This window comes from Fusarium keratoplasticum, chromosome 8, assembly GCF_025433545.1.
Source record: "Fusarium keratoplasticum isolate Fu6.1 chromosome 8, whole genome shotgun sequence".
Taxonomy (NCBI): domain Eukaryota; kingdom Fungi; phylum Ascomycota; class Sordariomycetes; order Hypocreales; family Nectriaceae; genus Fusarium; species Fusarium keratoplasticum.
This window is the reverse complement of record NC_070536.1, coordinates 3,211,890-3,237,130: the sequence shown is the minus strand read 5'-3', so window position 1 is coordinate 3,237,130 and position 25,241 is coordinate 3,211,890. Positions and strand designations below refer to the sequence as shown.

Here is a 25,241-nt window from a genome sequence, read left to right as displayed (position 1 = left end):
TGCCAATCTGTTGCTCTCGTCGAGATCCGACACATTAGGCGCTCTTTCACTGCCCCCTAGCTAAAAGAAACGAACTAAGGCCCTCTTTTAGAGAATGTGGGTTAAAGTAAAGTTGTCGCCGTCGCCGATGACAGCCTAGGGAGAGTGATAAGTTCCGTGAAGTTGCCCAGAAGTGGTCGGACTCTAGACCAAGACATGGTCCCCCGGCAGAGAGTCTTGTCTGGCCGATGGACAACAAATTTGATCACTTTGACTCCAGATCTAAATGAGCATAGATAGGAGCACTATCAAGGCTTCGTTCTTCTCAGAGTCCCTGACCGTGGCACACTCCTACATTATAAGTGTAAGATGCTATCGCTTGCGATAACCACTACTAAGTGCCTACATCGCAGCATCAGCCTCGCCAGCTATTGAAAGCCTTAGAAGAGGGGCTGGCTTGTTTATTTCCCCACGGAGACAGAGAGTGTCGGTCGCGGTAACAAAAGAGCACAATTCCCAACATAGGTAGTCAAGGCATTTACGGTCTCTTGTTTCAAGAGAAGACCGAGGCTGGCGGCTTCAAAGTTGATGTTTTTGGAGAATACAGCCTGAGCATCGCGATGGCATTGGATATAACATATTAGAGACAATTGAGGCGGTTGGGTACTTGCGTCTTTCACGGCCATCACAGGTTTGCCGGCAAGTGGAGAGAGACCAGTGCACAAGCTGTGACATGGCACAGACAACCGAGGGAATGCAACGCTCAAACTCGCGATACTAGGGAGACATAAGCACGATTGAACAAGTAGTTTCAACAAGATGCTCTAGAAATAAAGCTAGCATTGGGATCTCGACAGCGCGCTGCGCCAACGGTCCTTGATCAAGTTGACTAGCCATCTGCTCCATAGTCTCGAGCGTCAACACTGCTATGCCTTGTAGAACGAGGCCAGTGTGCAAGCACATTGGAGGTTGATGTCTCTAGGGGTCGTTTAACATCCCTCTTGGCTGATGAAGTGATGAACGGCCTAGTCTCTCAATCGAGATGGGCACTTTTGTCCAGCGTAAGGTCATTTGATCATGATGTCGATACTTGAAGCAATATACGTAGTATCCATTGCAAGGTGACGGTGCCAAGAGTAGCAAGCAGGGTTCACGTCGATCGATAGTCACTTCAATACCCGTTTCGGAAACATATTCCTTCATTCAGATGTATTTGCTAGCCCAGATCAAGGCCTCTAAGTCTGATCTTAATATGTACAAAGTCTTTCGCATTAGAATACAAAACAAGTCATGCCCAAACATGCCACTTCCAGGGAATACCGGTACAATCCTCCACACGTGTATACCATTGTCGATTAAGCTCCCATCAGCGCAGTCCGGCGTTCATATAAAGCGATGCGCCTATTTGGGGAGGGCAGCGGGGGCGTAGGACTGATCGGGCTTGACAATCTTGGCACCGGCGAGCTGCTTGTCGGTGTAAGCGGGCCAGATGATCTGGCGCTTGCTCTTGCTGACGACGGAAAGAGTGGTGAAGCCGTTGCCGGGGCCGAACTGGCCGCTCCAGCCAGAGGTGACGGTGAAGTCGCCGCAGGTCGAGGGGCCGGCAGAGGCCTTCTGGGAAGCCTTGGGGCCCTTGACGTCGTGGCGGCACTCGACGACCTTGCCGTTGCCGGTGTCGATGCCGAACTTCCAGTTGCAGATGGAGTCGTCGGCGCGGCAGTAGCGCTTGGCGTCGCGGATGGTCCACTGGGGAGTCGCGGCCATCATGGAGACGGAGTCGCTCGCGGCGGGAGCGGCAGAGACGCCGGTGGCGGCGACGACGGCGAGGACAGCAGCGGAGAACTTCATATTGAAGGTTGTTGTTGTTTTGTGTTTATGTGTGAGAGAGTTGTGAGTGTGGAAGATGTGATTGAGGTTGTTGGTGAGGATGAGAGTGTTGATTGAGAGGGAGGATGTGATGTTTATATAGCTTCAGACTCTACTCAATGGCATGCATATAATCCCTATTGAAGTTCTTCTCATCGTCGGCCGTTCCCAGCCGCAAGCCCCAAAGACCCAGCCTCGCAGGTCTCATCATGTCGTCTACACGAGGTGATCGGCAAACGCAGCTGTATCTCGTATTCATCAGACGATCCCCTGGTTCCCCATCAGTCAGCCGGCGGCGCCGGACCATCGCTGAAAGGGTCTCTAAGAGTGCATATGTTCTAACCCCATCAGAGAGAGAGGACCCCGTCTGGAATAGATTGCCCTGTCTGCTCGTATTCCCAATGTCTCGTCTCGATCGGGGTGCGAGTGCCGGACCTCCGTCTGCCAAGTCGGGAACCCCCCGCAAACCTCGGCCCCCCTTCATCATCCTTTTTGCGGGGATTTATTCCGTCCTTTCACATCACGATTCTTCTGCTCAACAACGTCAGAGTCAGTGGATTATCCCGCTGATCTCTACCCTCAAGAGATTCTCGTGAATGCAAAAGGTCCCGCTATACCATCATAATACTCCTTTTTTCCTTTCTCCCTCAACTGCGAGGGGCTTTTCCCATCTCGCCCTCAAGGTCAAGTCCAGGCGTTCAGTAGCGTGCTGTAGTGCAGCAGAGTCTCGACTCTCATCGACCGAATACGCCACACATAAACTTGACCGCCGGGTCCCTGACAAAGAGGCGGCTGATGCTGATACTATTCTTAGCAAGCTTAAACGGGACCTTACCTTACTTTGAACAATAATTCCCCGTGACCGCATCGTTCAACCCTGTGGGCAGATGGATACAAAGTCAAGAGGCATTTACGTCATGAGCTTGACTTTCCTGAGGGGAACAGATGCTGATGGAACGTCACCTTGAGCCGATTATTCTAGAACCCGCCCAGTGGGGATGAAGCACCCCCTGTTCGTCTCCCCTCGTGTTGATCGCTAGGCCCTGTCATAGCTCCCTTCGCCTATAGCTCGGACACTATCGATAATGGAATTGTTCATCTCGTGATTATTTTATGCTGACTTGCTTGGACGAGCTGCATGTCTCTCAATAGCATGACTCTTTATGCAGTCTCCATTCCCTGACCCTTTCATCTCAGACTTACGGCCTTGTTTCTTACCAGTCCCGCTCGTGTCTGACATCCCTTGCAGGCATTGTTCGGCCGAGTGAGCTGAATGAATAACTTGCACAAATTAGTTTACTCCTCAAGCTCAATGCCCAATTCGGCACAACTCAAGGCCATGACATCAAGCCAGAGTGGGAAGCTATCCACAGCAGTATCACCACCAATCACCATCATGTGCACAGTCGGCGTGACCCCTAGAAACCATACGATTGGCAAAAGCTGAAATGGTGATGTGCAGTCATGGCTCGTCTGTCTCTTTTTTGTTCGTATCTACTAGTCGTTCATCCTCGCTACTACATACACACAGCTCTAGTTCTTCTGACCGCCTGTGGGAACCTTGAACAGCACCGCACGGCCCTCGGGTCCTTGGCCAAGAGCCTTGTCCACCCGGAAGAAGCCCTTGCGCTCCAGCTGGAGGAACTCGCCCTCCTTGAGCGAGCTGATGTTGGCGTCAACCAGCGCCTCCGTCATGGTCGCCGTGTTCTCTGCCAGGAAGTCGTCCAGGTTGTCGTCCTTCTCCAGAACGTCCTTGGTGATGAGGTAGCCAAACTCCCAGAGCTCCGCCTCCACTAGGTTCTCGGGGTCAGAGGCCAACCACGTCACCTTCTTGTCCGTCGTCTTGAAGTCACCGGCAAGGTGCAGCTCGAGGTTGAGCTCCTTGATCGGCGTCTCAGACTTGTCCAGTCCCCGCACGATGGCGTTGCCCCAGCTCATCAGGGTAATCTCCTCGTTATCGGCAAACGAGGCAGCGTCGGCTTGATCGATGATGAGCTTGGGACCAAACGTCACCTGCTTGGTGCCCACCTCGGGGTTCTTGACGTGCTTGGGTCTCTCCTCCTTGTACGACTTCTCGGGGCCTCCAGTCACAGTCACAGCAACAGCATCCTTCTTCTCAATCGCCATGTATCGGGGGACAACAGCGTCGAGCATCTTCTTGTTGATGGCCCAGATGGTTGTCCAGTCCATTGTCACAACATTTCGGCTAGGGCCCTGTTTGAGCATGAACTCGCGGAGGGCGGGAACAGTCAGACCGCGACGGAGGATACCACGGACAGTGGGCAGACGGGGATCATCCCAGCCAGTGACACGGCCAGTGTCCACCACCTTGGTGAGCTTTCGCTTAGAAAGGAATGTGCGGATAAAGTTGATACGGGCAAACTCCCACAGGTTGACCTGGCGGAGCTTGAGGTTCTTGAGGAACCAGTGGTACTGCTCGTTACGGTCCGCGTACTCGGTTGTTCGCAGAGCGTGTGTGACGCCCTCGAGACTGTCGACGACAGGGCAGGCAAAGTCGTAGGTAGGGTAGATGTTCCAGTCCCAGCCAGTGCGGTGGTGAGGAGCCGGCTCCTTATCCTTGAAGTTGGGGAATCGGTAGATAACGGGGTCTCGCATGGAGCCGTTGCTCGAGTCGTAGGCGATACGAGCACGAATGCAGTGTTTCCGGCCCAGGTCAGTGCCAGCCTTCATCTCGCGGAACATGGCCAGAGACTCCTCGGCAGGACGGTCACGTCGCTTGCTGGGGAGACGGTTCATGCGGTCCGCCTTCTGCACCTCGGGATCGGTGTCATCGGCGTAGGCACCGCCGTCGAGGATCATCTTCTCGGCAATGTCGTACAGCTCCTGGAAGTAGTCGCTGGTGTGGGTGACGGAGACATACTTGATGTCCATTAGCTCCAGGTCGTGCAGGATGGCATCCTCAAACTCCTGCTTCTCCTTGGAGGGGTTTGTGTCATCGAATCGGACGAGGAGCTTGCCCTTGCCGTCGGGGGCGCTCTTGGCAAAGTAATCGTTAAGGAGAGCAGCCTTGGCGTGGCCGATGTGAAGGAAACCACTTGTGAGAGAGTCAGTATGGTCACGCGATTTGTACCTGGCGTCAAGACCTACCTGGGCTCAGGAGGGAATCGGGTCACGACTCCATCCTCAATGTTGGAGAGACCAATGTTGTAGTTGGCTCCCCCGCGCTTCTCGGTCGACTTGGCCTTACCCTCGTTGAGCTTCTCCTTGAGCTCGGGGTGAGCCTCCTCGATGAACTTGAACCATCGTGTGACGTTGGCGTAGCTACCCTTGCGGACGAGGCCAATGGTGACCTTGTTGGTGCGCAGGGCAGTCCAGACCTTCTCGTCGGCCTCTCCCAGGCTGTAGCCTCCGAGGTAGGTTCGGAGGGTGAGGTGCTTGTCGAGCTCGGCGATCAAGGGACCGATGGTCTTGAAGTCGGCGGCGGCGAGCACTGGAGCCGCGCTCTCAGCGTCGAAGCTCATGATGGCGGGGTGTCTGGGTGGAGGTGATGGGTGATGGAGTGTGTGAGGGATAGTCGGAGATGGGTGTATTCGGATCGCGTCTCTTGTTCGTCGTCTTCGTTCGTCTTCGTCTCTCGTGTCTCGTACCCGTCTATGCAGATGCAAGATGTAGGGTGGAAATTGTCGCCAGAAGTAGGTCTGTCGTGCCCCAACTGACCGCCAAGAATTTGGAGGGGTCAAAGATTTTGGCGGGGTGATTCTGGATGACTCAGAAGAAACACGTGACTTCTGTGGTCTGATAAGATCCTACGAATGCCGCCACTCTGTTGGTGAAGTCCCTGCAAGGGGAGATTCAGGTACATGCAATTGCTAGAGCCTCAATGTATATCTCATTTTGCGGTGTTGGAATGCTTTGATTTTCCACTTTTGCCTCATTTCACAGCCTCCGATTTTTACATCAACTTCACAGACCGCAGATTTACTCCCGGTTCCAGGAGTCTGAATCATGCTATGGTCATTCCACCAAAACCCGAAGCCGGCCTCTTCCCTCAAAGCCTTGATGGCCAGGACATAGATGTGTTCTGATCTCTATAACTCATGGAATAATTGCCCCTGACAGAGTCATCCCGACAACGGAGAGAGGCCGTTCATCGGCCAATCCTCAATCGAGCTGCCCGATTCGCGACATGTGTGCCTACCTACCCTTGACTGTCCCAGGTTCGGCTCGGCTGCTCCGGACCCGGAAGCCCGGGACCTGACCCGCCGGCTTTGGCCCGGTTTTGGTTCACTTGCCGACCGGGAGTTAATTCAACGTTCCGGTATGTTGCAAAAATAGCTTTTCTCAAATAGCCGTTATTGGGCACAGATTGCACAACTCCTCGCCATTTTTGTCGATTTTTGTCGCCTTGGGAGTTATGCCGGCCTCTCAAATGATAGCTCTCAAAGAGAGCAGTAAACCACCCCTGAGCTGACATGATCCCAGTGGATTGGCCTCAACTCCACTCATTCCGTCGACTGAGGGCAAAAACACACAAAGCTTCCCAGCTTCCCCACGTTCCAGAATCTCTTAGAATCTCGAGTCCTCGACACGATTGTGATACCCGGCTGGTTTGAGGAGCCGCGGCGAGTTATGTGACAAAAAGGCTCCTGAGAGGTAGTTGACCTTCAGATGCTATAAAATGATATTTGATAGTAAAATCTACATAAGAAATCTATAGGTAAAAACACCACCCATCGAAGAGAGATTCAAGCCCACGTTCCCATCTACAACACAGATGAGTCCACTGCAATGCATCTATCGCAGCTGGCTCTTGACAATGGACACGCCCTCAGTTCCCTTGACCGCCTTGAGCAGAGCAGCCTTGTTACCACCAAAGGTGTAAGTCATAAAAGCGGAAACAAGTTCGGAAACGGTCTTCTGCAAAACCTCCCCATCCACGCTTCCAACAATAGACACCATCTGCTTCATGATTTCCTTGGGCAGACCCAAGGTCTTGAGAACCAGAGCAGTGTCGAGGTAAGAACCATGGATCGTGCCAGCAATAGCAAGCTCAACTTTGGGACCTGTAAGCTTGTTCCAGAACTTGACCCAAGTAGTGTCCTCGGAGCGATGGTTGGGTCGGCCCAGCTGCATGAAGGGCTTGTTCAGACCCTTGCTGAGAACTGGGTTGAAGAGACGACCGTCGAGGTTCATGCCACCCTTGATCCTCGAGTCTGAGAGGACAGCAGCTGCGGCGCTGGCACCGCCTAGGGAGTGACCAAGGGCAACAGTCTTCTTGGTATCGACCTTTCCTGGCAGACCCTTGAAGATCTTGTTCTGGAAGGAGGACTTTTCGACTTGAGAAATGACAAAAGAGATATCGGCAGCTCGGACCTGCAATGGGTTAGTCGTGGCCAGGTTTGCGATGACTGATTTCTTACTTGTGTCGCATTTTCGAGGTTCTTTTCATCCTCGGGGATGTTGCCACCAGCGATGATGCTTCCATCAGGAAACTCAACAATAGACGCATCATAGGGATGATCAACCAAAACCACCACATAGCCATAACTAGCAAGAGACCTGGCCATGGCGCTGTACTGAAGTCGAGAGTTTCCAGATCCGGGAGAAAAGACGGCGAGTGGGAACTTGGCCTCATTATGGCCGCTACTGCTTTGACAGGCCGAAGTCTTTGAAACGCTGCACACCTCCATCTCGAGGACACTGAAAGTATCATTGGAGAGACCCAACTGGGCAGCCTGAGCTCCGTATGCAGCCGCTGTAGCAGGGGGCATGTAGGGAACTCGCTTGCTCGAGCAGGACTTGGAGTCAACGGGCCAGAAAATTGAAGTGAGGATGCGTCGCTTCTGTCGGTCCGGGGCGTATGGATCAATGCGATGGTTGTCCGTCATAGTGTTGATCTTGAGGGCGACGGGGTATGGACCACTCGGGTTCGGAAGTAGGAGGGCATTTCCAAAGTGGAGGAATGAGAGTAGAAGAACGAAGACGTACATGTTGAAAATTTGTTATGAGATGGATAGAAAATGAGAGAAGAGAATGTGTCTGAGATGGTGATGTTGAGGCATCGTGACAGAGAACCAAGGACTTATATACACAGATGCATCGTGAGTGAGGCTGCGCTGAAGTGGAAACAAAGTCGTCTGCACGAAATGACAAACATTAGAATCCCCAAATAGGACAAGATCGAGCGAAGCTTGCGTAAAGCTTACAAGATGCCAATTCGAAAACTCATCTCTAAAACGCCCATGAGCAAGACTTGATAGAATTGCGTCCCACAGCAACAATTCAAGCTGACGAAAGCTGAAGCCCAAGCCTTGCGCGCCCCATGATGGTGGATCTAACCCGATGATACTATTGGATGGATGCCTCGACGCTACATTAGCGTCGCTCAATCGATTCCTAATCGGGTATCATCAAGTCTCGCTCAATCGATGCCATTTCAAGTTTAACCCCCCAAAGTTCACCTCCTCGACCCTGAACCTGGGAATCTTGATCTTTTACATGAGAATTCACCTGTAGAAATGCCTCTAGGTCCGTTCGATCGCCGAAAGAAGCGATCTCGCTGTCTTGCATGCTCAGCAAGTCACCTGAAAGTAAGTCCGCTAAATCCATTGGGCGAACTGTCTGATCAAGGTATAGTGTTCTGGAACTTTTCCATGCAGCAACTGTCAGCGGCGGCAGATTGTCTGTGACTTTTCTCTGGTGCTGAACAAGGATGCTCGGATCAAGATTGATCATGGGAACCATGCGACGGCTGTTGGTTTGGTCACATCCGATTGCCGACATGCACCCCAGCTCGTTATTACCCCACGGGTCGACAGGACGTCTTACTTCTTTCGTTATTTCGATACTTTCTTGTTGAGGAACAAGTTTACTCAGAAAAACATATTCCCCACTGATATTGTAGAGCTGATACAACGCTCATCGTCAGGGGAATATCTCCGAGATGCAGCCCTCTCCCTTGGGGCCATGCAAGCAACGAAAACCAGATCGGCAGAAGGTAGCAACTCAACCGAAAGCTACCGCTTTGCTGTTAATCACTATTCAAAATCAGTGGCTGGTCTGCGGGCTGCCCTCAACCAGTTCGCAAGCCTACCAAACCTCCGACACAGCATTCTATGGACCACTCACTTGCTGGGATTGTTTGAGGTAAGCCGAAAACCTGTCGTTTCTGACCCAGGCTGATATTGTATAGCTTATGAGTGATACAACCGGCCAGGGCTGGGTCCAGCATCTTGTTCACGGTACATCCAGTGCTCTTGTTGCTATTGGTCCACTGGCCTTTCAATCCGGCCTGGGGAAGAGGTTCTTGACAGAAATCAGGATATTTGAAGTTTGTAGAGCCATCATATTTAATGAGCCTACATTTCTTGCAAATCCAGGATGGCAAGACCTTTCAGCAAAGTTGCAAGGCGTGGAAGATGATGGCCAGTCACACCCCCTCGATGCCCTTCTGGGAAAAATCGTCTTGTGCTCGACGCTACGAGTTCGGTAAGGTTCTCTAGACTTCTTTTAATCGCACAATCAACTGACCCTTTGGATTTCCAGAGCAAGCAATCTCATCTGCTCACTTCAAGACGGCCAGTTAGCTGGCACACCCGATGAAGCCCACGGCATCGCTGTAGAAGGATTTCGCTTGAGACAAGCCCTTGCACTTTGGCAAGCAAACCGCAGAGTATCTACGCCAACGTCAAATCCCAAAGGCGAAACAATTGCAGACGATGACTTTCTATCCCTAGCAGAAGTCTTTTTCTCAGCAACAAGCATCTACCTCTCAGGAGTCTTCGACTACGAAATCGTCCACTGGCAAAACATGAGCATCCCAGTTCCAAACCTGAGCGAAGAAGAGATCCAGACGCACGTGTCTACCATTCTTGTGCTTAGTGGCATGATTCTCGACAACTCCAAGATATCTCCCGTGCTTGTCCTGTTTCCTTTGAGAGTCGCTGGCGCGCGTTCATGGGACCAATGGCAGCATGATTGCATTATTGAACTTTTGGAAAGGATTGAGCAGACTTTTCCGGTGGCTGCTGCTTTTAGGATGGATCTGGGAGCGCTCTGGGCTTCTAGATAATCGCTTGGAGGAGAACTCATGGCCATCCCAGCAACTCAGCAACTCATACTTGCTCAAACAGACAAGTCAACCCACTCATCTACGCTCCCAAGACGCAGTATTATAGCTAGAAAGCGCTTCTCAATTCATCTTCATTAGTACAAAGCCGCTCAACAGCACCCTTCCCCACAGCCATGTCCATGCCCATGATTATCCTCCTCAGCCTTGGGCGCCGCCTCCCCCTCCTTACTCAAGCAACTAACATGAAAAGCGCTCAACTTGATCAACTGCGGCATCTCCCTCAGCAAGCCAATATGATCCTTGAAATCCTGCGTCTCCCTAAACTTCTGATGCGCCTCGACGCTGGGCCATCCGATGAACGCAATGAGCATGCTGCCCGTCTTGTCCTCGTCGCCCTTTACGGGCACATCGTTCTCGACGCTCCAGCCGTAGCTGATGCCCCGCCAGTCTGGCGAGGTTTTGAGTGCGCGGCCGGCGAACTCCTCGAGACGACGTGTGGCGGTTGCACGAGCGGCGACGTCGTAGTCTGGTGGGAAGAAGGCGAGGAGAACCTCGGTGACGGGTGATCGGGCCTTGTCAAGAACGTCCTCTGGGGGATGGGGGTTCACAGTGACGTGCTTGTTAAGGTACTTGTTGAAGTTGACATAAGGATCCAAAGACTCAAGAATGGGGCCATGGTCACTGCCGATGATCAGCGCTTAACCCTCACAGTAAAAAAGGAAACACTCACGCAGTCTTGCGATAGGTGTTGTGATGCTCCAAAGTCTCCCAATCAATAAAAAGCCAAAGAGTAGAAGGATTCTCAATCTCAACACCAGTGTACACACGTCTCGCGCCGGGCTGCTTGAGCGTCGAATCGAGGACCTTGGAAATGGCCTTGGCGGCGTCTGTAGACTCGTCAAAGGCGTTGACGCCCTCGTTGAGAGTGAGGTGAGAGAATTGAGTCACGTTGCTCACGTTGGTAGCCATGATTGAGAAGATGTTTGATGCCACAGAGAAGAATGTCGTGAGAGTTGTGAATGATGGACGAGGGGGAGGGGTAATAAGTGTGAGGTGACATCAGTGGGGTCACTCACTCCACGTGAAGTGAATGTCAATGGCTCCTTTGGCCCGCAAGGGGGAATGGAGAATGGGCAACACCATCAATTGTCTCACGATCAATTCGGTCAATTAACGAGTCATGTTAAATCTACGCTCCTGCAAGCTTTTCCCTATAGTATCTCAAGCTCTATTTCATGAATCCGTGTCGCTGAAGCCAATTTGGGTTGTGATCCTCCTCCCATTTCTTCTCAGCTCTCCTCAGCGTCGATGAGACGTCCCAATAGTCTCGCTTCTGTGCGAGGTCTCGAGGCGTTCTGCCCTTGTTGTCCTCAACCGTCGGGTCTGCTCGCCAATCTCTAAGAATCCTGACGACTTCTCTCCTCTCGTCGTCTCCGTCCACTGCAGCACTTGCTGCGTAGTGCAGAGGCGTACGTCCATCATTTGTCCTCGCATTGGGGTCTGCGCGACCGTCATCTACGAGAAACTCGACCATGGCCGCTGAGCCAAACCTCGCCGCGAGATGCAATGGCGTTCGACCTCCGTTGGCGCGGGCGTTACAGTCGGCGCCGTGATCAAGCAATAGCATCGCGATGGCAAGATGATCACGTTCCGCCGCGAGGTGCAGTGGTGTTAGACCTTGAAGGTCACGCGTCAGTGGCGATGCGATGCGAAGAGCTTCTCCGCAAGCGCCGATGTCGCCATTCCAGGCAGCATCAAGGAGCACATCTTCGGGATCGTCTGCTGGCTCTCGCTGTTTAGGCGCCTTGGCCTTTGCAGCATTTGGCTGTGGGGGAGGCTCTTCACGGGTGGCTTCTTCATTCTTGGGCTCGTCATTCTTGGGCTCGCTCGGTTGCTGTGCAGCAGCGTTAGGTGGGGATTTCGGTGCCTGAGTTGAATCAGTATCGGCCTGGACGTTATCTTTGGTCGGGGCTCCGGTTGGCGGAGTTGACCAAGCTTGTTTGCTGTCAGTGTTGCTTTCTGGCGATTTCTCTTCAGAATGTCCCTCAGTTGGAGGCGTCTTTTCGTTGGATGCAGGCTCGGAGCTTGCAGCTTCTGGAGCCGCTTCTTCCGCAGGGTTTTCTGGCACAGGTGTCGGGTTTGGACTTGGAGGTCTGTAAAATTGACCCATCGGAGGAGGGTCCAGTCCAGTTGAACCAGCCCTTGATCTCGAAGAGCTGTGCTCATGAGACGACCGTCTTGCTTCTGTAGAGGCAGATGGCTTGCTCGACCCTGGCGGTGGAGGTGGATTGCTCATCCCTGGAGGTGCTGGCTTCATGAGGGCACGTCTAGGTCCCATCAGCATGAGCGACTGTGAGTACTCCGGATGGCACTTACGAGTAAATGTTGACCATGAGCGAGTTGAGAGTTCCCAACTGCTTCTCGAGATCGGCGTCCGCTGCCTTGATCTTGTCCTCCCACTCATTCTTGTATCTATACGAGCTATAGAAGTTGTGGAAACCCTCCCAGACCGTCCCTTCTAGGCCATCATCGCTCAGGTCCTGGAGAAGCTTGGTCATCTTATCCAGGGCCACCTTGGCATTCTTGATGGCCGACTCGATCAGTTGCCTAAGAGCATCGGCACTTTCGCCTTCCAGTAAATCGGGGCGCGCGGTAATGGTATTCTGGATCTGGTCGATGGTGTCCTTGGCTGCAGTCACTTTGCTAGAGAGACCGCGCATCTCATCTGGGGCTTTTTGGATGTTCATGAACCAGTCGGCCCACTCTTTGGCCGTGTCGGCGTGCTCATTCAACGATTTGACGCCAATATACGTTGCGAGCGCTTTTGGGAGATGTTGAAGAAACTCATTTGACTTGCTCTTTTGCTGGTCTGGAGCAGGTTTCTCAGCGGGTTTCTCGCTGGGCTTCTCAGCAGGCTTCTGGGCAGGCTTCTGGGCAGGCTTTTCTGCAGGTGTGGCCGCAGGTTTGGGAGCCGGTCTGTCCGGAAGCCTGATGGGCGGCCTTTCATGGAGCCCCTGATGCTTGGCCGACCTTTCGGGAGCAGCTTGAGGTTTGACTGGCCTTTCAGGAGCGGCCTGTGGTTTAGCCGGGCCAGCAGGGGGATGTCTCCTTTCGCGATCGGCAGAGGGGCCGGTATCATGATGGCGGGGCAGCGGCGATCTATCTCTTGACCTGGGCCTCCCACGCAGCATCTCTGAGGCGAGATGAGGTGCTGGTCTATAGCCCGGAGGAGGCGACGGCCTCGGTGCCCGAGGAGGATATCTTGGGGAGCGTGGCGCATCATACAACGGTCGTCGTTGGGCATCTGGTCTATAACTATCTGTTGGATATGACCTCATCGGGGGACGTGCGCTCGTCGGCACCCTCGGAGACGGTGGCCATGGCGATGGTGGTGCTTCGTGCCCAAGAGCTGGAGGTCTTGGGCGTTCTTGTCTGGGAGGTCGATCGGTGCGATAACGGGGAGGACTCAGCGATGGCCGACGAGAGACAGGCCTGCTGTCCTCGTCGGCGGACATATCAGAGTCTCGGTTCATGCGACGTCGAAGGACGCGATCCGTTGGTCTGGGCGGAGGTGGTCGGGCGCGAGGCGACACGGACCGCCAACGGGTTTCCTTTCTCTTGGGACGGCCATAGTAGGAATCTCTCGGACTCGACGTTGGGGGATATCGGGGTCGGCGACTGGCCTCATGGGACCTGGATCTTCGAGAAGAGCCTCCTCCCAGCGTGGGAGGTCTCAACAGCCCCCCGCCTGGAGGTTGTCCATGGGAGGAAGAAGGTCGAGACTTGGACGAGCCAAAGAGCGTGGCCGGTTTGCGCGAACTCGACGATAAGACGGGACCTTTTGGTCTCGTTGATCGCCTCAGCGAAGAGAACCTGCCGGGCATTCTTGGAAGGGTGCCCTTCCCGTATCTGTATCGGGCAAGAGAATAGGGGATATATACCTACCTAAAGCCAAGAGGCTCGAGACGTCAAACCAAGGGCCTTTAAAGAACAAACCGGCGTCGGGACGGAATGACGACATTGCAGCCTTATGAGGCATAACGCGATGCACAACAAATCCGGGGGCATGGTGATCCTGGGCTCCATCACGAGAGCGCTGCTGCTGCTTGGGCAGGGACACGTTGGTTGCAGCGCGTCGGGTGTGACGTGTCTGCCTGATCCACCAGAGATAGGCAGTCTTGGGACGATAGAACCAAGGACCGCGCATGTATAATTATATCATGCTTTGGGGGCTGAGCTGAGCTGCTGAGCTGAGCAGGAGGATCTGGTCGCTGCTGTGCGAGGCATCAGCATCAACATCAGGCGTTTGTCGCTGTTGCGGGGTATCCTTGCGAGTCGCATGATCTGGACAGGCCTCACAGATGATCAGCTTGGCGGTTGCTGTTGAGTCGTGTCACATGACGCGGATGAGATAAAGAATTATCTCTGTAGTCTGCACATGCCTCAAAAAGTTGATGTGATATGAAGTGATTGCAACACCTTGCACACACACACAATGTGACAACACGCACAGCGTCCAAGGTGACACTAGTTCAAGTCAGCTGCCCTTTTTCCAGTTGGTGTGAGGCTTGTCTCAGGTGCCTGAGCCGGCGCTTGATAGTTCATGATGTTTTTGACGCTTGACACTGGGTCTGACCTGGGCTGAGCACGTGGAAACCTATCGCCGGCTCCCTGGATCTCTCGTCTGGCACGGTTAATGCCCTGACTACTGCTAACTACTGCAGAGATGCTCCGGATCCAACTCTCCAATTCCCATCATCGTACCAGATCTACTCGGTCCAAAACCGTGTCCTGCAGTAGAAGCACCCTTCCCATTGCCCGGCGTCCGTCCTATTCCTCATATGGGCGGCTAACTGACAGTCGGTGAGCTGCGGGGCTCGCCATTGGCCCCGCGGCGCAGGTAGCGCAGGGATATCGAGGCTTCCAGACCGCCCCATAGTGCAAACTCCTCCCATTGAGCCATTTTTAATCCGACCTTTGTTCCTCTTTAAATTCTCGCATGCAGCAAAAAATCCTCGCCGACTTTTTCGTCACCCCCTCTCCCCGTGTGCTGTCTGTGACCGCCGGCTCACTCACTCACCATAACCACGTGAGCCCGGGCATGTTGTGGAGCAATGTCCGAAGACTACTGGGACCCGGCCGCCTTGCTGCGCATCGGCCGCGGACGCGGGCCCGGCCGTGAGGGCTACTCGTGCCTCGCCCTGTCCTCGGCCTGTGACACTGCCCACCGCGAGAGGCGCCCCAAGATCCTCCGTCTGCTTAACCAGCTGTCCCGCTCACGCCCAGAGGCCGCCTCCAGTGTCATCCTCGACCAGCTAGCCGGCCTCTGCCTCTGCACCGAACATGAGGAGGACGCCCCAGAGGTCGTCGCCGACTGGGAGTCCATCATAGACCTAGCCAACCAACACCACCGGCACCTACTACGCTTTGATCTGGCCGATAAGCGCGCCGAGATTGAGGCTCTACGCTCAAAGCTCGACTGGGTTAACCGTTTCCTGACATGGAAGAATAAAGACTTGGCCGACCAGCTCGCCCAGCAAGGGTGGTCATCCCAAGTCGACGAGCACAAGGGCATCAAGGAGATTTCCGAGCTGAGGCGCTCCAACAAAACCCTGCAGGCCAAGGGCCAGCAGTTCCTATCAGCGCAGGACAGGCTCGACCAGGAAAACGCCACCCTCAAGGAGGAGCTCGACCAGACGAGGGAGGAGGCAAACTCACTACGGGAGGAGCTCGAGGCGCTGAAGCAAGAGCTCGAGGAGGAGAGGGCAGGCGGCATGGCGCTGCAGAAGAGGGCCGCCGGCCTGGAAGAGCTGGTGCAGAGCCTGCGGGATGAGATATCAAGCTGCTGGCTGCACAGCTTCCTGGCCTGGCTGCGGCGGCTGCAGGCCCTCTCGCTGGGCATGTTTTCGGTGTTTACGTACAAGGATTGACGAGAACCACGGCGCTATTGTTTGAAATGAATCAGGACAGAATGACTTGAATGGGCCATTAGATACCTATAATAACAAGAATACCCAGTACTGTTGCTCACGAGTAGCACTCATCTGATCTTGTCCTTTCCTGCGACTCTGGCTATATAATAAAGAAACATCGGCAACGTGTCTTGCTAAACTGCGCCCCTTCATTCGAAGTAATGCTCTGCATCTAATCTGATGTCCGCCACCCGTGGTTTAAAGAAGTTCCCTACAAGAGTTGAGCGAGAAATGTGAGCCGGCTGGTCAATTAATTGACAAAGGTATGCATCCAGATTGGCCCGGCGGCCTTCGGAGATGGACATGGTGACATAGTTGACACGACCAGGCAGGTATGGGAGAGTCCGCTTGTCCCCCAACTTGCCCGCCTCTTGAGGAAACTTTGCCAGGAGGCTGACGTGGAGGTCGTAGAAGTCCTCGTATCTTCTCCTCAACCGCCAGAATTCCTCGTATTTGAAATGAGTTTTCACTATGAACTCGAATGTGTTGGTTTCCTCGTCCCTCACCACCTGGGGGACCCTAGCCCCAAGTATATGTGGTCCTGAAGATGGGCCTGGCACATCAGAATCATAGGTTTCTTCTGCATCCCCATCACTGTCTGAAGCGTTCGATATTGTATCCTTGTCCTCATCTTCGAGAACGACTAAGCCTTCTATTGTGATTGGCAAGGCTGTCAGAGCGAGCTGCTGAAGATGAGACCCGAGATGACGGCAAAACTCTTCGGCGTTATACGCTTTGCCCTCTGGCGGATCCCAAGAGAAACAGAGAGGGCACGAGGAAGACCCAAACTTTCTCAGTGGCCGCTCGCAGGTTTTTAGTATCAAGGGCCACTGAGTGTTGGTGAAAGATCCTGGATGGACCGAGTCGAAGTGATCACGAAGGCTGGGCGCAGAAGTGAATTTACCGCTGTGGCACTTTGAACAGTACCACTGTTTCCTATGAGACTCGATTTCATGGCTGAACCACTCATGTCTGCTGGAGAAGGAGCCCGAAGAGCAGTCTTCAGAGGTACAGATGTAGGGCTGAAGATCGGTAAAGACGTGCCTCCTACTTTCATTAGCCGCCGCATGCCAAGAGGGGCAGAGGGGAATAACAAACCTCCACTGGCGTTCAGATAAGATTATTTGTGTAGTCCGACAGAAGGGGCATTCAAAGATTCTGTCATACTCAAGTTGGGTGCCGTGAAATTTCAACCGTGTTAGATCTGGTATACGAAGATCGCCATTCTCGTCCTCCCCAAATGCTGTTGCAAAGGAGGTGGCTCCGGTGATGATGCTGAGTCTGGAAAGCCTGGCAGCCTGCTGCTCTATATCTATAGAGCCTTCGTCATATGTAGTAGCGATCGTGGATGGTGCTCTTCCGGATCTAGCCCTGCCGTCCTCTGCCAAGTCTTGACTTTGCTCTGCCAAACGCTGGTGGTGGAGCTGTCGATAGCAGATAAAGGCTCTTCGTTTAGCTATAGCGGCCCCAAGACGCTCGGCTAGCCATTCGGCCTCCTTTACTTTGGGAAACTTGTCCTTGACGTGTCGAATATCCATGGACGGGTCTACTCCCGGGGCTCCTGTCTCCATGGGTAGTCCCCCTAGAGGGCGACTGCGACGAATTAGTATAGAAAGCCGAAACAATCGATCCACTGAAGCTTGGATACTGGACAGAAGTTCATCAAGTTCTGTTGTAACCGGTTCATCAACTGGGGATTGGGGGCTGGATAGAAGCGGATCAACTTGAAAGGTTCCCAGGGATGAGTAGTCCTTAAAAGTATCCATGAACACTTCATGGGTCTTATTGGTGCGGTTGAGAAGTATACCAGCTGCTATATTCGTTGCTATAGAGAGTTTGTTAGTGAAAAGAAAAAAAATAATAAGAAAATTCAAAACCAACCCTGTTCCGCGGATTCCTTGATGTCCATCATGGCCTGCTTGACACTCTTGCGCATCTGCATCCCGTCGCGCAGACGGCAGTCCAAGGAGCTCGTGTATATAGGGTCTTTGAGTGCCCCTATGTTGTTCGCCCAAACAGAGAAGCGCCCCTGTGAATCATCGACGGTAGAGAGATGATGTTGCAAGTTGGCCGACTCCCGCAAGCAGAATGAGAGGTTCTCAAAACACGATCGGCACTGGATCGCCATGATAAATATCAAAGGTTTCTCTAAATATCGGGTCGTTTGAATCGGAAGATAAATCTCATCAGGTGTCGACTCCATGGCGGCCAGAAACGTTGTCGAGTTGAGTGGTTGACTGACCTCACTCAATAGCTTGAACCTTTGATGGTTCCCAGATCTTTCTTCTTCATTTCTTTGTGCACATTTGACGGCGGTAAATCATGCAAGCTTACTGGTCATGACAAATGATTGGGCGTCTTGATGAGGGGTATCATCCATGATGTCTGTTTTTCGTCACAAGGCTCTGAGCTGAGCCAGACGTGTTTTCAGCCCCTCACACTCGTTCAGCTGACCTGAACCCCTCTCATCGCCTTCAACATAACCTTCAAGGCTGATGGCAGCTTCAATTTCCTCATAAACAACATGTCGGGCATTGAAATCGCTGGCATCGTCCTTGGCGGCTTCCCGATTCTTATCGAGGCTGCCAAGCCGCTCTACGGGTACTTCCAGGGCGCCGAGCGATGGTGGCACTTTAAGAGGGACTTCATGACCCTGATCTCGACGATAGAGGATGAATCAATCGCATATTCTCAAAACTTGGAACTCCTCTTGACACCAATCGAAATCGACCCCAAGGCAAAGGCCAGTCTACAGGAGGACTCTGGGTCAAAGCTATGGCATGATCCAGAGATCCAGGCAAAGCTCAGGGGTCGCATCAAGATCCAGTACATGTCATGGTTTCTGAGACAGCTACTGGAAATGAAAGAGACCTTGGGTGAGCTATTTGGCATGTTGCCCATTAATAAGAATGGAGAGGTAAGGGCAATCCTCTGCTTCCAGCCCTCGCCGGTCGCTGCGACCCAGCATCATGCTATATCGTTTCTGAAGTGATAGGTTCTGATCTATCGCCTTTAATTCCCTTAGTCACTGTCTATATTTACACTCCCCGATGGAACACAAGGTTTCTGCGAGCTAGTAACTTGCTTACACGGCGACAACATCACCATGAGTTTGAAAGCTAACTTTAGTTATTATAGGTGAACTTTCCGAGGACCACCACGGTTGATTATGAACTTTTTAGACTTAAACAAAGCTTCTCTACCCGGAGGAAACATCTGCTTGACAACATCGTCCGGATCAATGAGAGCCTTTACAAGTTCCTGGCCAAAGACTCCCATATAAACGCCGAGGCTGCGAGGTCCGCCACCTCTTGGAACGTAACGCCCCCGAGCAAAGCCGAACGGAGCAGAGCTATGACACTCCGACGACTCCAATCCGAAGCCAAGACACTCTCTTCTGCGCTACTCAATGGGTGGAACTGTCGTTGCACGCATCAATGCGGCGTTGGACATGACTGGAAGTCCTCGGAAGCTGCTTTGAAGGAGCCGAGCCTGAACTTGCTGTTTGAGAGAGGAGCCTTGATGAAACAGATAAGAGTTGAAGTCATGGCAGAAGAAGACCTTGAATCCATTGAGGCAGCCTCAAGCAGTAGTAGCATAACTATGCTGGATCAAATGGCGGATTTGAGGATGCAAGCACGTCGGGAGCTCACGCCCACAGCTGTTGAGAAGAGTGCTCGACGACCAGGACTTGCGTCCTCTGTTATTACTGTGACCTCGACACTAGTTAGACCGGGCGTGTCTGGCGATCCAAAATTATGGCGAAGGCGAGAGCAGGAGAAGTTGACAAAAGCCAACCCTCAAGTGCTACAGCTTTCGGCCCAAAACACGAGGTAAGAGACGGTGCCCTTTGCAAGTATTCAAATGGATTTGGCTGATACTGACATCACTGTCCGAAATAGTTCATCCAAATCGATAAAAAAATCGGTTCGCTTCTCCCATGACCCCCCAAGCACTTCCTCGACTTCTTCGAGTCGTTCGTGGAACTGGATACGCGATACGTGCTTGTTTCTCAACAGCAGCCCCTCATGGACGGACCGACAGTATCTCAAGACTGAGCAGGACGCCGTCATCTTTTCCCCAGAACCTCAAGACCAGCCAAGCTCTTCAAAGCTGAAAGTTGAGGATCTAGGGGCCTTTTACGGAAGTACACCGCGGCTGTCAGATCGTCTTCAGGTTGGACTTGACATCGCGCTAACTATTCTTGGGCTTGGAACGTCTTGTTGGATTCCCAGAGGTTGGGATCGCCGTGAGGTTTTCGTGTTGTACGATCCCAAAACTTCTACCAAGCCGTTTCTCCGACACGATTCTCTTTCATTCACACTCGGAGAGACAATAGACGACATTCGCGTCCATACGGAGGCCAGCCTATTCTCTCTAGGTGTGGTCCTCTTGGAGCTCATCTACCAAGAGACGCTGGAGCAGCAGCCGTTTTGGGATAAATATTGTGAGAACGGGCAGCCAAACGACTGGACGCACCAATGTACCGCCATGGAATGGCAATCAAAAGTCGAGGCACGATACGGGGATGACTTATCTGAAGCAATTCGACTCTGTGTAGAAGGAGGGTTTTCAGGGGACGCCAACCTGGATAACTCGGACTTTCTGCGGGAGGTGCTTGATACTGTGGTAAGTCCACTAGAGAAGTTCTTGTCCGGATGGAAGAGGAGTTAGTTGAGCTGTTTGCTGTTATTGTTGATTCCAATTCTCTAACTGAGAAGAGGATATCAGGCATATTAGCGAAGAAACTGATTCCCAACACGCAATCTAGTTGAATGAAGATGATGCGATAGGGAAGGGAATGTGCTGTGCTATCTCTCCTTCTTTCGTGAATAGCCCAAGCAAAGCACAACTACTATGGAGTCGTCAAGACTCGACGATTTCTCAAGGTACCTTGTATTTCCCTGCCATTAACAGCACTACCTCGCCTTCCCTAGCACCGACATGGGTTAGGCGAGTGCGAGATCCTGATCGATCAAGGGACCAGGGTCCACATTAACCCCTGTCACCTGTCAGCTTTGTTGAGATGGCTACAGTCTGCCCTCCTCCTCTGGGAAACATACCGCGCTGAGCTTATGCTTGGACTAGAGCCTAAAGAGGTTAATTAACCATGAGGCCCGCGGCGTTCTTGCATGGTAGTTGCTTTGCCATATTTGTGGTGCAAACGGTCAACTTTTACCACGTTAGACAGGCCCTTGTCGAAGGACCAGAGGCAGCCAAGACGTGCAGACAACCCCAATCTCACTTCCTAATCTCCGTCGGCGATTATCTCACGTCGGCGACGTGAACTATGACGAGTATAAAGCCGCTTACTTCCTTCAACCTTGTCGAAGCTTATTTATACCTTCTATACTTCCAAGGCCCTTACACGTCGCTCATCTTGGTCTAATTCATCATGGCGGAAATTCCACGAACACAACTCTCACCTTCGGTGTTCCTATACAACCCGGACCCAAAGGCAGACACCAAACCTGGTCCACAGCTTATCATCTTCGCGGCGTGGGCTTTTGCACAAGATAATCACATTTCCAAATATGTCGCCAAACACCAGGAGCTTTTCCCTGGTTCGACCATCCTCGTTCTCAAGTCCTTCCTTCGCCACATGTTTTTCATCCCAGAAGCGCGAAGGGAACTTATCCCAGCCGTCGAGGTGATTCGCAACGTGTTGGGCACAGAGACAACCCTAGATGGAAACAAGGAGCCATCCCTATTTATCCACGCCTTTTCCAACACCGGCCTCAGCACAACATACAATCTCGCAGATGTGTATGCCGAAACTGCTTCACCGGATGACAAGGACCAAGGGAGACTTCCACTACATGCCACTGTGCTCGACTCAACACCTGGCCGGTACGAGTACAAGGCTATTGTCTCAGCCGTCATGTTCGGCGTCCCTCGAGGTCGTTGGCTTCAGCGTCTCTTCAGTCTACCACTGGCTCACCTACTCAGCTCGGTTATGTGGGTATGGGTTCGCGTCCTTGGGGGCCGGGACTGGGTTCCCATATGGGGGGATGGGGCAAACGATCCTTCACGTACAGTCGAGACATGTCGGTCATACGTCTATTGTCGTGCCGATCCTCTTGTTCCGCACTTTGTCGTTGAAGCCCATGGAAAGGACGCTCAAGACAAGGGCTACTCGGTCTTGCATCAGGTTGATTTTGGCGATAGTGCCCATGTCGCCCACGCACGAACTGACCCGAAACGATACTGGAATATTGTGAAAGAGACATGGGAGGCATGATTGACATATGTGGATATAGACGTTTCTTATGGATTCTGATCACAGTCGCAACAACTCTACGCTCGACTTGGATGATGGTTCAGGAAGGCTCAGTAGACCAGTCGTGAGAATTCGAACCAAGCCTGGATTCCCTGCCATGAATACGACACCTTAGCACAACATAACATACAAGTTCTGTTCCTTTGAAACATGAATCCAAGTCCAATCCTGTCTCCCTGTCTCTAGCGCCTCTTCCTGGCGCCTCCAAACCTCATGCATGCAAGAAATGATTGTCCTGAACCGCGTAAAACCAGTCTTATCAAACGAATTTTGTAGCCAACCCGACAGATATTCTCTCTGAGAGCTACCCATCGCTTCGCAGCCAGCCAGGAACGCGGGCCACGGTGAGCCGGGACCGTCAATGCCGTCCCTCTCACAGGCGACGTCAAACTCCTGCAAAGCTCGGACAATGTTATCCACATGCTGTTGGAGAATACCGGGATTCACTTCTTTAATCCGACGGTAGAAGAATATGATCAAGGCGTAATTTAGCGCCCTCACGAGATGGGCCCGGGGGGTACTCTCAGAGGCGTCGTTCAAATCCTCGACCTGTGATGGGGTGTTATGCGTAAAAGTCCAGACCAAGTTCTCGAGGTGCTTCTTGTGACTCTCCAGGGATTCCAAAGAAGCAGTGTCAGGCTTTTCCCGGGACTGAGAGACTCTCTCCATATAGTTAGCCAGCCGAGTTGTCTGCGAGACAAGACTCAGCCAGGTCTCGGACACTCCATAGAGAAATCGGAGAGTCGCGTCTGATCTGCCTGGGCTGCCCTCTGATGGAATGTAATCCAATGGTGACTCGCCCTCCCTGGAGTATATCGTTTCCACATCCATCTCTTGTTGGAATGGCTCGAGTCCTAGAAAGTCGTCGAGTCGTGTGTTGTAACAATATTGGCGATTATCGGTGTATGGAATCTGAGAGGATGCACCTGGCGTTTCCTTCCAAGGTGCTTGATCTTTGGTAGAGATACTGAGAGCTGGATCGGCGTTGCCCGGGTTTGGTAAGACGTATGTGCTCTCACCAACAATCTTGCACCAGGTGTAAGTGTGGTGAAGATAACTAATCTTTCGAGAAATCTTCTTCTTGGCTAATCCACAGGTTCTAACGAGTTTCTCGGACCCAAGAAGATAGGCTTTTACGTCTTTCTGTCTATCGAAGAGAATCTGGGTTTGATCAGAACAAATCAGGAAACTAGCAAGTCCCCGGCCTACTTACAGCAAACGATAGAATGGAAGAGATCGAGAGTAACATGTCCTTGTATTTCGCAGCTTTGGGGGAAACCTCGTGCTGAAGAGAATACTGCAGGGTCCCTTGGGCCTCTTTGTTGAGGCGTTCAGCAAGCTGTCGCCAGTATTCTGCATCCACCTTTTCTTTTCCGTTGGCCATATGCATCGATGACAATGCCAGTACAGCGTACAAGTGAGATAGCGAGGCATGGGAGACGGGCCGGATCGCGATAAAGGTTAGTCTTGCCAGCGTTGTTACTGCTGCATCGATATGAATGTCCATGGATGATTTTTGTCCAAGAGGTAGAGACCATATATGTGTTATCATGCAGTCGCTATAATGCTTCAGCAGCATCTGAGCATCTTCAACCGTGACTAATTCTGAGAAAGCGATCCTTGGTGTCTTGGGCTTCAAGGGAGCGGGAGAGTTAATGCCCAAATTTGACAGATGCACACCTTCCCAGTTTGCGTCATTGTTGAAAGAAGTAATTGCAGCTGTGTGTGGAATTTCGTTTAGAGCATCAATGTCGATGGTAGACTCGGGAGGAAACCAAGATGGGCTTGAGTCCAGGTCGAACAGATCCGTCCAGTCGAGGAGATTATCCGTGTTAAGCATCGTGTCCACGGCTAACAGGGGCTGATGACTGAGGCTAACTGCGTTTTCCGGAGTGTGAGGCTGTTTCGTTTGGGTCTCTGGATTGTGCTTTGTCGTGATATCAGGAACGGGAGTTGAAGTCGTCGTGTTGCTCTCGACGCTGAACACGCCGAAGGGACCTATCGTGACTGCCTCATCGTTGGGTGTACCTGTATCTCTGGACTTGGCCTCAAGAGTTAATAAAGACTCATCAATAGTCTTGTTTGAGAGAGTTGATCTCAACTCTGTGCTCATCGAAACCTGAGACCGTTCTAGTACACCATGTTAACAAGATTGCCAAGAGAAACTCAAGGGAAAGCTCAAAAAGGTGCCCACCGGGATAGAATGGTCTCCTTGGCATCCTCATCGACACCTTTCTACCTCCAGATGATTCTCCCGAAGCCGTAACCCATCGAAGACCCGAGTCATCAAATCCATCGCAAGTAACCCCGATGGCCTTGCAAGTTAGGCATTGAGGTCGAACCTGATCACATTTGACGTGCCTCTTACGGCATGTACCACAACCGCCGTAGGAATAAGACCCCCTAGGCTTCTTGACCGGTCTCGCATGCATGTTTGCAGGGCTCGTTAATGGAATTGTGCAGCTCCAGCTGGTAGCAAGAGGTAGTGACTCTCGTCGGCGAGACTAGCCTGTTCCCAAAAGGGATGGTGATCCCGGCGAAGCGGTTATCGGACGAGGAGAAGCTTACATAATAACCATGGATGGGAGAAACCAGTACCTCATGATCAAAGTAACAGTTTATATGGTTTGCATGGTCTTTGAGTCATGAAGAAGTTCCTCAATCGTTCGGAAGTGAACGTCTTTGAAATACTTCTCGCGGTGCCTGAGGGCCTCTTCACGGGGCACAGCAGTCCCCCCAAACCCTGACCACTCGTCGATGGTTGCTGTATACCATGCTGCATCCTCTAATCCTCGTGTGAGATCTTTTTCGAGCATCTCTTTGGTAACATAGGTACGCTGGTTCGGCCGTTAGCAGGGTTGCGCGATGTGTGCGTGCTTCAGATGACCTACCTTCAACTCAACACCCCAGAAGCGTTCAACCTTTTCGATAGCTTCGTTCCATGTCCCAAGCTCGCCAAACACATATGTATGATCGTCCCAGTCATTAAAAGATACCAATTTTACAACTGCCTTTGAAACATCCCTCGCAGCTGTCCAACCAACAGGCTCGTCTCCAGTACCAACGACGCGAACAGTCTTCTCCTGCAGGTCTATCGGCCAACCTTCGGGAA

At 52.3% G+C, this 25,241-nt stretch overlaps 11 protein-coding genes across 11 annotated transcripts; 4 read left to right on the top strand and 7 right to left on the bottom strand.

Annotated features, from left to right (window-relative positions):
- Positions 1 to 1,380: 1,380 nt before the first annotated feature.
- On the bottom strand, positions 1,381 to 1,899 carry NCS57_01081400 (uncharacterized protein; the record flags this gene model as incomplete). The annotated part of the gene is made up of 1 exon (XM_053060546.1): positions 1,381 to 1,899. Exon 1 carries the CDS (start codon positions 1,825 to 1,827, stop codon positions 1,381 to 1,383), a length of 447 nt encoding a protein of 148 aa, XP_052910940.1. The 5' UTR covers positions 1,828 to 1,899.
- A 1,479-nt stretch (positions 1,900 to 3,378) lies between these two features.
- NCS57_01081300 (Glutamate--tRNA ligase) lies at positions 3,379 to 5,327 on the bottom strand (the record flags this gene model as incomplete). The annotated part of the gene is made up of 2 exons (XM_053060545.1): positions 3,379 to 4,900; positions 4,954 to 5,327. The coding sequence occupies 2 exons, from the start codon at positions 5,325 to 5,327 to the stop codon at positions 3,379 to 3,381; spliced, it is 1,896 nt and encodes a 631-aa protein (XP_052910939.1).
- A 1,273-nt stretch (positions 5,328 to 6,600) lies between these two features.
- Positions 6,601 to 7,796, bottom strand: NCS57_01081200 (1-alkyl-2-acetylglycerophosphocholine esterase; the record flags this gene model as incomplete). The annotated part of the gene is made up of 2 exons (XM_053060544.1): positions 6,601 to 7,179; positions 7,227 to 7,796. The coding sequence occupies 2 exons, from the start codon at positions 7,794 to 7,796 to the stop codon at positions 6,601 to 6,603; spliced, it is 1,149 nt and encodes a 382-aa protein (XP_052910938.1).
- A 976-nt stretch (positions 7,797 to 8,772) lies between these two features.
- NCS57_01081100 (Zn(2)-C6 fungal-type domain-containing protein) lies at positions 8,773 to 9,877 on the top strand (the record flags this gene model as incomplete). The annotated part of the gene is made up of 3 exons (XM_053060543.1): positions 8,773 to 8,952; positions 8,999 to 9,294; positions 9,352 to 9,877. The coding sequence occupies 3 exons, from the start codon at positions 8,773 to 8,775 to the stop codon at positions 9,875 to 9,877; spliced, it is 1,002 nt and encodes a 333-aa protein (XP_052910937.1).
- NCS57_01081000 (uncharacterized protein) lies at positions 9,578 to 10,846 on the bottom strand (the record flags this gene model as incomplete). Its single annotated transcript, XM_053060542.1, has 3 exons — positions 9,578 to 9,730; positions 10,120 to 10,558; positions 10,608 to 10,846. 3 exons carry the CDS (start codon positions 10,844 to 10,846, stop codon positions 9,578 to 9,580), a joined length of 831 nt encoding a protein of 276 aa, XP_052910936.1.
- Positions 10,847 to 11,105: 259 nt separating this feature from the next.
- On the bottom strand, positions 11,106 to 13,761 carry NCS57_01080900 (uncharacterized protein; the record flags this gene model as incomplete). The annotated part of the gene is made up of 2 exons (XM_053060541.1): positions 11,106 to 12,204; positions 12,254 to 13,761. The coding sequence occupies 2 exons, from the start codon at positions 13,759 to 13,761 to the stop codon at positions 11,106 to 11,108; spliced, it is 2,607 nt and encodes an 868-aa protein (XP_052910935.1).
- A 1,230-nt stretch (positions 13,762 to 14,991) lies between these two features.
- NCS57_01080800 (uncharacterized protein) lies at positions 14,992 to 15,807 on the top strand (the record flags this gene model as incomplete). The annotated part of the gene is made up of 1 exon (XM_053060540.1): positions 14,992 to 15,807. The coding sequence occupies one exon, from the start codon at positions 14,992 to 14,994 to the stop codon at positions 15,805 to 15,807; it is 816 nt and encodes a 271-aa protein (XP_052910934.1).
- A 191-nt stretch (positions 15,808 to 15,998) lies between these two features.
- NCS57_01080700 (PX domain-containing protein) lies at positions 15,999 to 17,977 on the bottom strand (the record flags this gene model as incomplete). The annotated part of the gene is made up of 4 exons (XM_053060539.1): positions 15,999 to 16,896; positions 16,948 to 17,431; positions 17,498 to 17,674; positions 17,731 to 17,977. 4 exons carry the CDS (start codon positions 17,975 to 17,977, stop codon positions 15,999 to 16,001), a joined length of 1,806 nt encoding a protein of 601 aa, XP_052910933.1.
- Positions 17,978 to 18,373: 396 nt separating this feature from the next.
- On the top strand, positions 18,374 to 20,523 carry NCS57_01080600 (uncharacterized protein; the record flags this gene model as incomplete). Its single annotated transcript, XM_053060538.1, has 3 exons — positions 18,374 to 18,766; positions 18,988 to 19,682; positions 19,752 to 20,523. 3 exons carry the CDS (start codon positions 18,374 to 18,376, stop codon positions 20,521 to 20,523), a joined length of 1,860 nt encoding a protein of 619 aa, XP_052910932.1.
- A 721-nt stretch (positions 20,524 to 21,244) lies between these two features.
- On the top strand, positions 21,245 to 22,090 carry NCS57_01080500 (uncharacterized protein; the record flags this gene model as incomplete). Its single annotated transcript, XM_053060537.1, has 1 exon — positions 21,245 to 22,090. One exon carries the CDS (start codon positions 21,245 to 21,247, stop codon positions 22,088 to 22,090), a length of 846 nt encoding a protein of 281 aa, XP_052910931.1.
- A 150-nt stretch (positions 22,091 to 22,240) lies between these two features.
- On the bottom strand, positions 22,241 to 24,561 carry NCS57_01080400 (Zn(2)-C6 fungal-type domain-containing protein; the record flags this gene model as incomplete). Its single annotated transcript, XM_053060536.1, has 3 exons — positions 22,241 to 23,290; positions 23,343 to 24,259; positions 24,324 to 24,561. The coding sequence occupies 3 exons, from the start codon at positions 24,559 to 24,561 to the stop codon at positions 22,241 to 22,243; spliced, it is 2,205 nt and encodes a 734-aa protein (XP_052910930.1).
- Between the last annotated feature and the right edge of the window lie 680 nt (positions 24,562 to 25,241).